Genomic DNA, 13,153 nt, shown 5'->3' on the forward strand with positions numbered 1-13,153 from the left:
ACGTGTCTTAGCTTACTTTGAAAAAATTGAACTTAACTGGTTTCTAAAAGCTAATTATTTTTTTTCGCTATTTTACTTTCATTTATGATTGATCATTAAATAAACATATGTTATTATTTGTATTTATCGTATCAAATGTCCCTTTAACATACATGTTGGAACCTCACTTAACTGATTTCTAAAAAAAAATTGAAACCCATATAGTGTTCTTCATCCTAATAACTCTCATTTTTAGCTCACCTGGCCCGAAGGGCCAAGTAAGCTTTTTTCAACACTTGGCGTCTGTCGTCTGTCGTCCGTCGTCGGCGTCCGTTATCTTTTACAAAAATATTCTCCTCTGAAACTACTAGGCCAAATAGTTCAGTCAAACTAAGTTTGAACCTCAAACTAATTGCAACAGAAAATGTTTTGGTTTTAATCTATAGCATTAAGCCCCAAATATACGCAGAAAAAAGTCCCATAAAATTTAAAATGAGGAAAACTCAAATTTTGCATTTTTAATTTCGTATGGAAATTAAACATTGGAAAGGGAGATAACTCCACAAAAAATGGTCTTTTTTGTCAGTTTTTTGTTGATTTTCATAAAATTAATCTAAAATACGACACTTTGATGGGGTTATGAGTTCGTATTATCAGATTATTACATGGCATTTTTCATTTCGCATGTATTATCAGCCCTAGGTTCAATATCAGCCCAAGAGCCGCATGGCTCGAGGGCTGATATTGTCCGAGGGCTGATAATACATGCGATATGAAAAATGACATGTTATGATCTTTTTATCATATGCTTCAACAGTAGAGAAAAATAACAGATTCATATATTGATCCATCTACGTTGTTCCCGAAAAGAAGTTGAAAGAGTAAAAAGTTCACGGACGTCAGACCCAAAATTTGATACATTCAATATGAAATCTTTCTATCATATCAACAGAGAGAAGAAAAAAAACTCATTTTAATATGGACGAATCGAGAAAAAAATAATTCAACAATATACATAATGAACATTGTTTGGAAAAGTCAACTTTTTTAAAGTCGCTTTCTAAATTATGTTTCAGAAAAACTTATAAAATGCATTTATTTAATTTTTTTTTTAATCTAATTTAATTATTCTACACAATATACTTTCCAGTATTCAAATAATTGTTTTGTACACTATTTTTTAATGTTTTTCACTGAAACGTAGCATTGAGGTGTATTTTCCGGAATTTGTCGAGTATCACCGGAATGCCATGTGATAACGTTACGGAAAGGCATGTGATAACAATCGAAGCATGTGATAAACTTTTCATATCAGCCCGCTAAGCCCCAATTCGAAAAATATGGAAAATACTTTAATTTAACGCTATTATCATACGGTAAAAATCATATGTTATTTAGTCTAAGTATATGATAATTGACTATATTATATTATCTTCTGCTCATGAAATGTACAAAACTGAATTGTTATGGGTATTTTTACTTTTATTTTGCACATTTTTCATTAAAGAAATTGCAAATTTATGGCTTTGAGATCATTTTGAAAAAATAATGTAAATATTTGGTATTGCTATAAATTATATTTGTTCAGCATCTACCTTGTTTAACAACAAAAAGAAGAACATATGCTTAGTTAGTTAAACAATTTAAGATTCGCCATCTTGACATGCTGAAAAATCTAATAAATGGTCAACTAATGAATTATGAAATTTAGCTTGTAGCTTGATAAATGATATGAAAACACTTTTAAAGTTGTTTGTTATACTCTGTAAAGTTTTAATTTTGTATCAATTTATATCGATATTACTGCCTTTTTTGCAGTTATCTCCCTTAGCAATGCAAATCTCCATAGGCATTTTAAATCATGATATTTTAGTTTTCCTCAGAATTTATGGAACTTTTGTCTTTTAATATTTGGGATATAATGCTAAAGATTAAAACTTTAAAATCTTCTGTTGCAATAACTATAAGGTTAGGGTCAAATTTATGCTAGATTGACTGGACTAAAATTTATCCAAACTTGGTCACAATCATAGGGAATCTAGTTATGTCCGATGACCCTGCTTCCAAACCAAGATGGCCGACATGGCTAGAACATAAGGGTAAAAAGCAGTTTTTGCTTATATATCTGAAACTAAAGCATTAAGAGCAAATATGACAGGATATAAAAATGTTCATCAGGTTAAGATCTATTTGCACTGAAATTTTCAAATGAATCAGACAACCCGTTGTTGGGTTGCTGCCCCTGAATTGGTTATTTTTAGAAACTTTTGCAGTTTTTGGTTATTATCTTGAATATTATTATGGATAGAGATGAACTGTAAACCGCAATAATGTTCAGAAAAGTAAGATCTACAAATAAATCAATGTGACCAAAATGATCAATTGACTCCTTAAGGAGTTATTGACCTTTAGATTCTTTTTTAACAGTTTTTTCGTAAAATTTTGTAATCTACAAAAATCTTCTCTACTGAAACTACTGGACCAAATTTAACCATACTTGGCCACAATCATTATTAGGGTATCTAGTTTAAAAAATGTGTCCGATGACACCGCCCACTAATAAAGATGGCTTAAAATAGAACATAGGGATACAATGCAGTTTTTAGCTTATATCTCTGAAACTAAAGCATTTAGAGCAAATTTGACAATCGGTAAAACTTTTCATCAAGGTAAGATCTATTCGTCCTGAAATTTTCAGACAAATCAAAAAAAAAGTTGTTGGGTTGCTGACCTTGAATAAGTAATTTTAAGGAAATTATGCTTTTTTTGGTTATTATCTTGAATATTATTATAGATAGAGATAAACTGTAAACAGCAGTAATGTTTAGCAAAGTAAGATCTACAAATAAGTCACATTACCAAAATGGTCAATTGCCCCTATTAGGAGTTATTGACGTTTAAAGTCGTTTTTTTTTAAAACTTCTCCTGAAACAACTGAGACAATTTAACCAAACTTGGCCACAATCAGCATTAGGGTATCTAGTTAAAAAAAATTGTGTCCAATGACACTGCCTGTCAACCAACATGGCAGACATGGCTAAAAATAGAACTTAGAGGGAAATGCAGTTTTGACTTATATCTCTAAAACTAAAGCAAAGGTATAACACTTGCATTATTTCATGCAACACTTGTAAATAAAAATATCAGGTGAGAAACACAGGCTCCGTGGAGCCTCTTGTTCTAATTTCAGACATTTGATATACTAACTGTTAACTTTTTTGTATATCTCGTGACTTGTGCCTCTTAATGTTTATTGTTATTTATAATTTAAAATCATTTCTAGATTTTTAACTATGATATATACTTATACATGTATATGTCGTGTACAAGTTGCGATTTTGTACAGGTTATAACATGTACAAAAATATTGTACATGTTATAACTTGTATAATGCAAAAATACAAGTTATAACATGTACAAAAGTACCTCATACATGTTATAACCTGTACAAAATATTGCTTAAAAATGGTTTTAACTTGTACAAAATCGAAAAATAAGGATTTTTTCTATTATCGCAACAGGTGATATTGACCTGAATAACATTTTCATAACTTTTGTATTATACCTTCATGTTAGTGTGTTTTGTCCTTTTTTGATACAGTTAATGTCCAGGGTATTATGAAGCATTCCTAAGACCTGTCATAAGATATATCTTAGGACATGTCTTATGATCCTCTTATGACTATCTTTATTTGATGAATTATAATTGTGAGTGTCCACTTTGAAAGCAATAGTAAAATACTTTCTTTCTAGTTGACACTAAAAGACATAAGAGGATAGCTAGGATAGATGTGTCTACAGATAAAATTGGGAATTGATATGGGGTATGTGTCTAAAAGACAACAACCCGCCTATAGAGCAGACAACATCCAAAAGTCACAAATACATGCTTTCAAAGTAGAGGATATATATTTAAAACATCAAAATGACATTGGCCTCATGCAATGATATTATAGTTTATAAACAAAAATTGAGTTATAATTTTACATAAGTCATGCTGAAGGCCAAAAATGTTGAAGAGTAGATCCAAAGATATTGATAATGAAGCATGGTCCAATGAAAACTATTTCTGCTCTCTTTTGCTTTTACAGAGTAAGCATATAAGACATTGTTTTAGTCGTTGCATGCTATAAAAACGAGAGGGAGGAGTATTTCCCAAAATTATTAGGAATCGTTCTTAAATTTTTTGGAAGAATTTAGTTACTAGTATCTAATTTAATTGTCATGGAGGAATGCAAGCTTTTAGTATTAAATAGTTTCACACTTATTTAAGCCATGATGGACTGCATAAAACATACAATTACATGAAAACACATTTTGCCAACATAAGTCATGAAACATATATTTCTGAAACTTTGTGTTCATTGTCCTCTACAGAAAAAGACCCATTCTGGCCTATTTATTGTTGTTCTTTATGCATTGGTAAATTTAAATGTATATTTTACTTCATTAAGATTTATTTTAAATTTTGTACAAGTTAAAACCATTTTTAGGCAATATTTTGTACAGGTTATAACATGTATGAGGTACTTTTGTACATGTTATAACTTGTATTTTTGCATTATACAAGTTATAACATGTACAATATTTTTGTACATGTTATAACCTGTACAAAATCGCAACTTGTACACGACATATATATAGAAAGGTAGATATATTTTATACCTTTATACCGTATTATTATTAATAAATTCTTGTTTTTTCTTATTTGTCTCGCGTGCTTAAATATGTGCCAATATAGATATATATATAAATGCCTGTCAATCCATGAAGAAGAAAAACAAATTCATAAAAATGATAAAGGTCGATTTAAAAAAGTCTATGTTTTTTTTCTTTTTCAGAGTTTCGATGTTGGAGTGGATAAATAGTCTTGTTGACAGGCTACAACCCAACTATTTAAGGCCTGAAGATGTGGAGAGACTGCCAGAAAACGCATATGTACCAACACTGTCAGATTTAGTTATTCCGTCCTTAGTGACAGCATCATGTCTTGTTGTGGTGAGACATGTTCTTGACAGGTATAAATATATAGGATGACTTCCGTGTGTCGGGAGATTTTCATGTAAATTAAGCTTCTCTACAGTTAAACAAGGTCGTAACTCTTCTTAGACCGTTTACACAAACATGTCACTGTGCACTGATTGCAATTAGTTATCAAAGGTACCAGGCTTATTATTTGATACAATTGGCACTAGTCTAGGAAAGTATGATTTATTTATAAGTTGAAACTGGCTTTGAACTAGCTTAATCCACCATTTTCTACATAAGAAAATTTCTGTACCAAGTCAGGAATATGACAGTTGTTATCCATTCGTGTGATGTGTTTGAGCTTTTGATTACGGAAGTTTGAATTTTCCTCAGAGTTCAGTATTTTTGCTATTTTACTTTTCATTACTGATCTGGAGTATTCCTAGATCTATTCCTTGTTGTCTTTGTAATATCATTTAAGTTTTATGTCGTGCTTCGTGTTTCTGATGAATCAATTATATGGCAGGATAACCAATGAGACCACTATCCAACAGAGACACACATCCCATATTATTTTCAAGAGAAAGATAACTATTTAGAGTTGTTTTGGTGTGTACAAATCTCAATTTTTGCCAATGGGTCTATTGCTTTTTCAACCACCAAAGCGACATCTTAAATTCGTACTGGCCTAAGTCAACAGAGAATAAATGCACGAAGTAAACACTACTACTTTAAAGATCTGGCGCAGATAAAGATGTTCGGAGGAAAGATAAAACAAAGAGGAAACAGGATAGGAGAAAAATTAAAACGTTTTTAAAAGTACATTGAATATTTAAATGGTTACCAATACCAGGTAATAATTGAATTTCAATATATGTCTTGTGTTCCTTTAGTCACTGAGGACATTGATCATGTGTCTATCTTGTAATACTACAAACAATTAAACAGTTGGTTATATATTTTATTTAAAGGGTTGTTGTAGCCCCTGTAGGAGCTTATTTGGGATTCAAGAAAAAGGTAACAGATAGTTTAACTGAAAACCCGATTTTAGAAAAAGAATACAGCAAATGTAAGACTCCTAATTCGGACACTATACATGTAAGTACATTGTGTATTCCAAAGTTGCAATAAAGGGAATTAAAAGAGGCTGTTTATAAATTTATAATCATGGTTACAAACCGTGAACATTTGATTAATTTCGAAAATCTTAAAATGAGTAAGGGTTAAGATTACATGTTATAATGTTTCGAAAAAGGAAATAGTAACAAGATGTTATTTAAATTATGATAAGGTATTCTCTTTTATTGGTAGTGAATGTATGTTTGTGTTTTCAAAACAATAATCTTATATTTGGAGATTAAAGGAATGAGTTGAAAAATAGTAACGCTGTGGAAAAGAACAACTGAAATCGAAAATCTAGCACTGGAGAATTGACATAATCCAACAGTGACACATACTTCTACAATTTTCTAAAGCAAACAGCGTCCCCCTTAGAAATTGTCAATGCAATTATAGTCCAACATCTTGTTTCGTATGCTGTATAAACTTCAAATTTTTACCAAATATAAATATACTCAGTTGGTTGAAAAATACAATTTAAAGCTCAAATTTTGAACAAAGGACGTCACTGTAAAGACAACAATCTTATTTTAGATATTCCAATTTTAGTTATTATATGTTATATGGATAACACAAATATTGGATCAAACAATACAAACGAAACATAGAATTACAGTAAAAAATGTATTTGTCACATTTTGAAGATTTTGAAGAAGAAATGTGAATTATCAGAACGAGAAATTTCTAAATGGTTCCGTAAAAGGCGTCGGAACGACAAAGTCACAGACATTAAGAAGTTACAAGATGCAAGGTATATTTAAGAAAACTACTAATTCATTGAAAGGTAGAGAAGTTCCCCTTGGTGAGAAATAAATTGAAAAAAAAGTAACCTTAGTTTTGCCAACAATGCTTACCGATCCCAAAATACAAGTTAGTCGTACTTAAAATAACCTCAGAGTTCTTAATATAGATTTGTATGAAAATTGTATCCATGTTTTTATTTTCAATAACATATATATTTAAGGTAACAAGAAAACAGCCACATAACACAAAAAATCCCAAGACATTTGTTTTGTAATGGGCAAGGAATTGAAACTTATCACAATAAACAAATGATTCAAAGCATATAAAAAAAATTAGGATAATACAATCTGAATTGCCATATTGCAAGATATTTATGTATTGATACTAAAAATTCAATGCATGTATACAATCTTATTCTGGTGTAAAAATGATCTATGTCTCATCACACCCGAAGTGATATTTGTCCACATGTTTGATGCCTTAACTTAAATTTATTATAAAAAACAAACTTTTTCTTTTCTTTTTCAGTTGGCACTTCATGTTTTATTTGATAATGTCGTGGTATGGTTTGTTTATTCTTTGGGATGTAAGTAATTATGGTAAACCTTTTTATATTAATGGACAAGTAAAAATTGACATTCGTCTCGACTACAAATATCCAATAACTTCAACTTTCTGACATTTTTAAAACTATGATACAAGGCTCTAAAGAATTAAACCAATCAGGTAATCGCATTAATTGGACAATGACCAATAAATAAAACACAAAATGTAAATATAGGGAAGAATAGAAAGGTCTAATCTAGACATCCTTGGGACGAATTTCAAAATAACCTTTTCTACATAGAAAAAATGTTCACGAAATAAAACACAAAATGTAAATATAGGGAAGAATAGAAAGGTCTGTCGCGTTTCTAAATATATACAAATAGTATTTATATCAGGGAGGGAAATACAGTGAATTAATGAAGTATGCAAATAAACTCATCATAGATACCAGGAACAAAATTTATTATTTACGCCAGACGCACATTTCGTCTACAAAAAACTCATCAATGACGCTCACATCAAAAATGTTATAAAAGGCCAAATAAAGTACGAAGTTGAAGAGATTTGAGGACCAAGCACAGTTTAGAAGGAGTAACACGAATGGTAAACTAGTTTGCCTCGATTGTATTTAAGATTTTTCTCCTACTGTAATACATAGAAATAAATGGCTTGTTGGGCAAATGTGTTAATGCATTACGAATGAAAATTTCAGAGGACTTCACAAACTTTAAAAATATTGGGAAAGTTATTAGAAGCAAACATTCTTAAGGAGAGGTATACATTTCTACATCACTGATAATCCCTTTGCACATGCACATATGTTTGATATCAGCACCGACACCTCTTCGATTTTCACCATACTTGTCTTCGCATTTCAAACACATATAGCGTAATAAGAGCAGACCTTTTGTTTTCAGATTTGAAAAGCATTAGTTTCTATCGAATATATAACACTGGGTTCACAAAATATCTAACTTCAAGCATTCTAATATAAACATGCTTGGGACGAATTTTCAAATTTGACTTTTCTACATAAAAAAAATGTTCACGAATAAAAAACACAAAATATAAATATATGGAAGAATAGAAAGGTCTGTCGCGATTCTAAATATATACAAGTACTACTTATATCAGGGAGGGAAAACTCAGTGTATCTATTTAGAATACAAGAACAGTTTAGAAGGAGTAACACGAATGGTAAACTAGTTTGCCTCAATTGTATTTAAGATTTTTCTCCTACTGTAATACATAGAAATAAATGGCTTAATTGTTGGGCAAATGTGTTAATGCATTACGAATGAAAATTTCAAAGGACTTCACAAATATTAAAAATATTGGGAAAGTTATTGATGCAAACATTCTTAAGGAGAGGTAAACATTTCTATATCACTGATAATCCCTTTGCACATGCACATACGTTTAATATCAGCACCGCAACCATGCTGCGATTTTCACAATACGTGTCTTCGCATTTCAAACACATATAGCGTAATAAGAGCATACCTTTTGTTTTCAGATTTAAGTAATAAAGACTTTACAGTTCTAAGGTAGCCTTTTTTTAAAAATCACATTAACACATTAGTGTTGATTGGGACTCTTTCATTCACGCAAAGTCTACACATCGTTTTAACTATACAATGAATTGTGACATTATTAAATTACGATAGTTTATGGATACTTGATAGTTCTCTTTTACCTTTATTAGTGGAAGAACAAAATGTTAAAAACAAAAGCATAAACTCGAACTTCACAAATTATAAAATGAAAAAAATATCCACACATTTTATTTGTTATCTAATAGTTCGTTTCTGTGTGTGTTGCATTGTCGTTTGTTTTTTTGGTCGCACTTTAGTATTTCTGTTGTTTCGTTGCTTTCCTCTTATATTTGATGTGTTTCCCTCAGTTTTAGTTTGTAACCCGGATTTGTTTTCTCTTAATCAATTTATGACTTTCAAACAGCGGTATATTACTGTTGCCTTTATTTAGTTATTCCACTATAGCCATTCCTGCCTGCAATCATTCTACTGACATCTTGATTTGCAGTATGTTCTGATTTACCTATATTACATTATTACATAGAGTTCTAGTATTTTTGTGAATGTTTTTTTTATTTTATTTTTTAGAAACCGTGGTTCAATAAATCAATAAACTGTTGGGTGGATTGGCCTGCACAGGTATTTATGCGTGTTTATTGTAGAAAAATAACACATCAACATAGAAAATATTATGTGCATAATAGATACAGATGAAAGATCAAACCTAATTCCGATTTAAAACAGTATATGTATGACACGCTGCGTTAGATATTACACCAGACTTCAATTTGTGACTAGCTATTTACGATTATATTGTATTGAGCACATATACCCGTATTGTCTTATAGACAAGTTCCTAAATGATTTGCACATGAAAAAATAATTAATAATAAAAGAAATACATTTAATTAGGTATTGACAATTCACTTGGAAACTCAACATATACCCTCACGACACTTACCAAAGAGGAAATCCTGGATAATCATAAGTCTGATCTGTGTTCCTTTGGAATTTCAACCAAAGATGAAGAACTGGATCTTCCATCACTGTATTGGATGCCTAAACTACATAAGTGTCGTTACAAACAACGGTATAATGCTGGGTCTTCCAAGTGCTCCACGAAACCTCTTTCTAAATTATTAACATCTATTTTATCAGCAATCAAAGACGGGCTTCAAAGTTATTGTGAAACTGCCTATTCTAGAGGTGGTGTGAATCAGATGTGGATACTTAAAAATTCCAAAGATCTTTTAGAGTACATACAATTTAACTCTCTTTCATCTTGTAACAGTATCAAAACATTTGACTTTTCTACTCTGTACACAAGTATTCCACATTCCAAACTAAGAGACAAATCGATTGAAAGAGTTGGTATTGCTTTGCTTCATAAAAAAGAATGGCCAACGTAGACACAAGTATCTTGTCTTAGGGAGGGATAAATCCTACTTTGTAAAGGATCACTCTGATTCAAACAAAAAATTCTCTGAAACTGATATTATCAAGATGCTTGATTTTTTGATTGACAACATATTTGTTACGTTCGGAGGACGTGTTTTTCAACAGACTGTCGGCATTCAAATGGGAACAAACTGTGCCCCTCTACTTGCCGACTTGTTTCTTATTATTATGAGACTGACTTTATGCAGGAACTTCTTAGGAAGAAAGATAAGAAGCTAGCAATATCCTTTAACTCTACTTTCCGCTTTATAGATGATGTTCTTTCACTAAATAATTCAAAATGTGGTGACTATGTGGAACGCATCTATCCCATCGAGCTAGAGATAAAGGATACTACAGATACAGTTAAGTCGGCCTCATAGAAATTGACTATGAAGGTCGGTTGAAAACAAAACTTTACAACAAAAGAGATGATTTCAGCTTTCCAATTGTGAACTTTCCATTTCTAAGTAGCAATATTCCAGCAGCACCTGCATACGGGGTATATATTTCGAAATTGATACGATAATCCCGTGCTTGCATTTCCTATCATGATTTTCTTGATAGAGGGTTGCTGCTCACAAGGAAGCTATTAAACAAAGAGTTCCAAATGGTGAAGTTGAAATCATCCCTTCGTAAATTTTAAGGACGCCATCACGAGTTGGTTGACCGTTATGGAATAACCGTTTCACAAATGATATCGGATATGTTCCTTACATCGTAACTACAATCCCCTTCCCTTTCATGAATGTGACCTACCGAATTAGACTATTTACCGGATTTGTTATCACATAAGCAACACGACGGGTGCCACATGTGGAGCAGGATCTGCTTACCCTTCCGGAGCACCTGAGATCACCCCTAGTTTTTTGGTGGGGTTCGTGTTGTTTATTCTTTGGTTTTCTATGTTGTGTCATGTGTGCTGTTGTTTGTTTGTCTTTTTCATTTTTAGCCATGGTGTTGTCAGTTTGTCCCTTTTGTCTCTTCCGTCCCTCTCTTAAGGATTTAAAGCATCCATCCTAGTATACTATGCAGGTAATATCAAATATATCTATATGCGACATGCAGGTAATTGATAACATAAACGTCGGTGACATATTGATACAATCTAATTGTGATAAAAAGAGCAATAAAAAGCATGCATTATTTAAAGTTTTGGAGCTTTTCGTGATCTTAAAACACTATAAAACTACAAAAAGGAGCCACTTTTTTGTGGTCGTATAATGGTATGACGTTTTCGTCGTAGTCGTTGTTCGAAAAGTAAAATGCATTATGTGTTTCAGAAAATTCTTGATTTTAATGGGAATAGAAGCAAAGAAGCTTGGTGTATGTCAATTTTGTAACTTTTCCTTTTTTTTTTTGTAACTATGCGTTTACATTTTAACTTATTTCACGTATTCAGTGTGTTCTTGTTCATATATGTACGAAAATTACAAAATATATTATGCACCTCTATTCTTATGTTTCACTACTGTTAATGTTATATCGTATATACAAAAGTAAATACTCATTATATAAGTGAAAAAAGTTAAAGTATGAAAGACTTCAGTCTACCCCTCAAAAAGAACATCAACATACAGAGCTCGAAATAAAAAAAAAATAAAATCTCTGGACATGTTTAGACTATCTGATGGTATATTTTCAGACTGTTTCTAATGATATATACTGGTACTATCTGATAGAGCTTGGGTTTTATCTGTCTGCTGTATATATGCTTTTTACAGATCATAAGCGGAAAGTAAGTTATCAAATATTTGATTTTACTAGAAAGAGTGAACTATTGCTTACTAAACGATGGTCGTCCTATGGTAGCGCAAACTAAATCGTATTTTAAAATATAGATCTCTTTGATGAGTTTATTGTTAAAATTGTGTCGTTTATTTGCTCTGTCATAAATGTCTACACACAAAACAATCCTTGTGTTCATCTCATAGCAAAATTGGAAGATAACAATGTAAGAATAAAAAAGGTATTATAATATTTAATATTTCATGTTAACGATATCAATTAGTTTCGTTACACCAGCAAAATATGGTTGAGCGTTAATAGAAATATGACAAAAATATGTTCTTTTTGTAGGATTTTACTGAGTTTATTATTCATCATGTAGTTACAATATTTTTGTTGGTGTTGTCATTCTCATACAACTTATTACGTGCTGGAACTTTGGTGCTATGTATACACGATCAAGTGGATTATCTCTTAGCGGTAAGAGCGTTTTATTGGTGAATACCTATTTTACAGGATCGTATAGAAACATGTAATAAATCTAATTCAAGACATTATTTTTAAGTCACATCTTTAAAAGTTTTAATATATGACCAAGTTATACTCGAAATTTGTTCCCCTTGCTAAAAACATTTCTCACACAGTTATATCACATTAATAAAATTTTAATAATGCCGCCCAAAATTCTTCTTGTCAAACGATGCAAACTACTACAAATAGTAAAATGTGAGAAAAAATCGGCAATAGAGTGAACGACAAAGAGGAAAATTTCAACGTGGGCAAGAAGATAAATACGTACTTTTAGTTGAATTTAACCTAATTTGAATCAAGCAATCTTACGCGCATACGCTTGTAATTTACAGCATTATTAAGCATTATGCTCTTGTCCTTGTATTACAAATGATATTGAAACTATCCATCTTAAAATCTACAAATAGATATTAAATCATCAACTCAGAGGAATAAGGGCATGAGGATTGAACATGAAGAAAGTCAGTTGGTAAATTTAACTCGGATTGTGTCACGGACTGTGTCATTAATAAAATCAATAGTAGTACTAGTATACCGCTGTTCAAATGCCATTAATCGATTGA

General features: G+C 31.2%; 1 protein-coding gene across 1 annotated transcript in view; it reads left to right on the forward strand.

The window, feature by feature from the left end:
- Positions 1–13,153, forward strand: part of LOC139512954 (ceramide synthase 5-like) — a 28,977-nt gene that overhangs the window by 10,985 nt on the left and 4,839 nt on the right. The window contains exons 2-8 of the mRNA XM_071300954.1: positions 4,821–4,997; positions 5,919–6,045; positions 6,711–6,817; positions 7,339–7,396; positions 9,483–9,533; positions 11,977–12,069; positions 12,411–12,539. Coding sequence (XP_071157055.1) covers positions 4,828–4,997; positions 5,919–6,045; positions 6,711–6,817; positions 7,339–7,396; positions 9,483–9,533; positions 11,977–12,069; positions 12,411–12,539 — 735 coding nt within the window. The 5' untranslated portion in view covers positions 4,821–4,827. The remainder of the gene's footprint in view (positions 1–4,820; positions 4,998–5,918; positions 6,046–6,710; positions 6,818–7,338; positions 7,397–9,482; positions 9,534–11,976; positions 12,070–12,410; positions 12,540–13,153) is intronic.

Source organism: Mytilus edulis, chromosome 2 (assembly GCF_963676685.1).
Source record: "Mytilus edulis chromosome 2, xbMytEdul2.2, whole genome shotgun sequence".
In the NCBI taxonomy this organism is placed as follows: domain Eukaryota; kingdom Metazoa; phylum Mollusca; class Bivalvia; order Mytilida; family Mytilidae; genus Mytilus; species Mytilus edulis.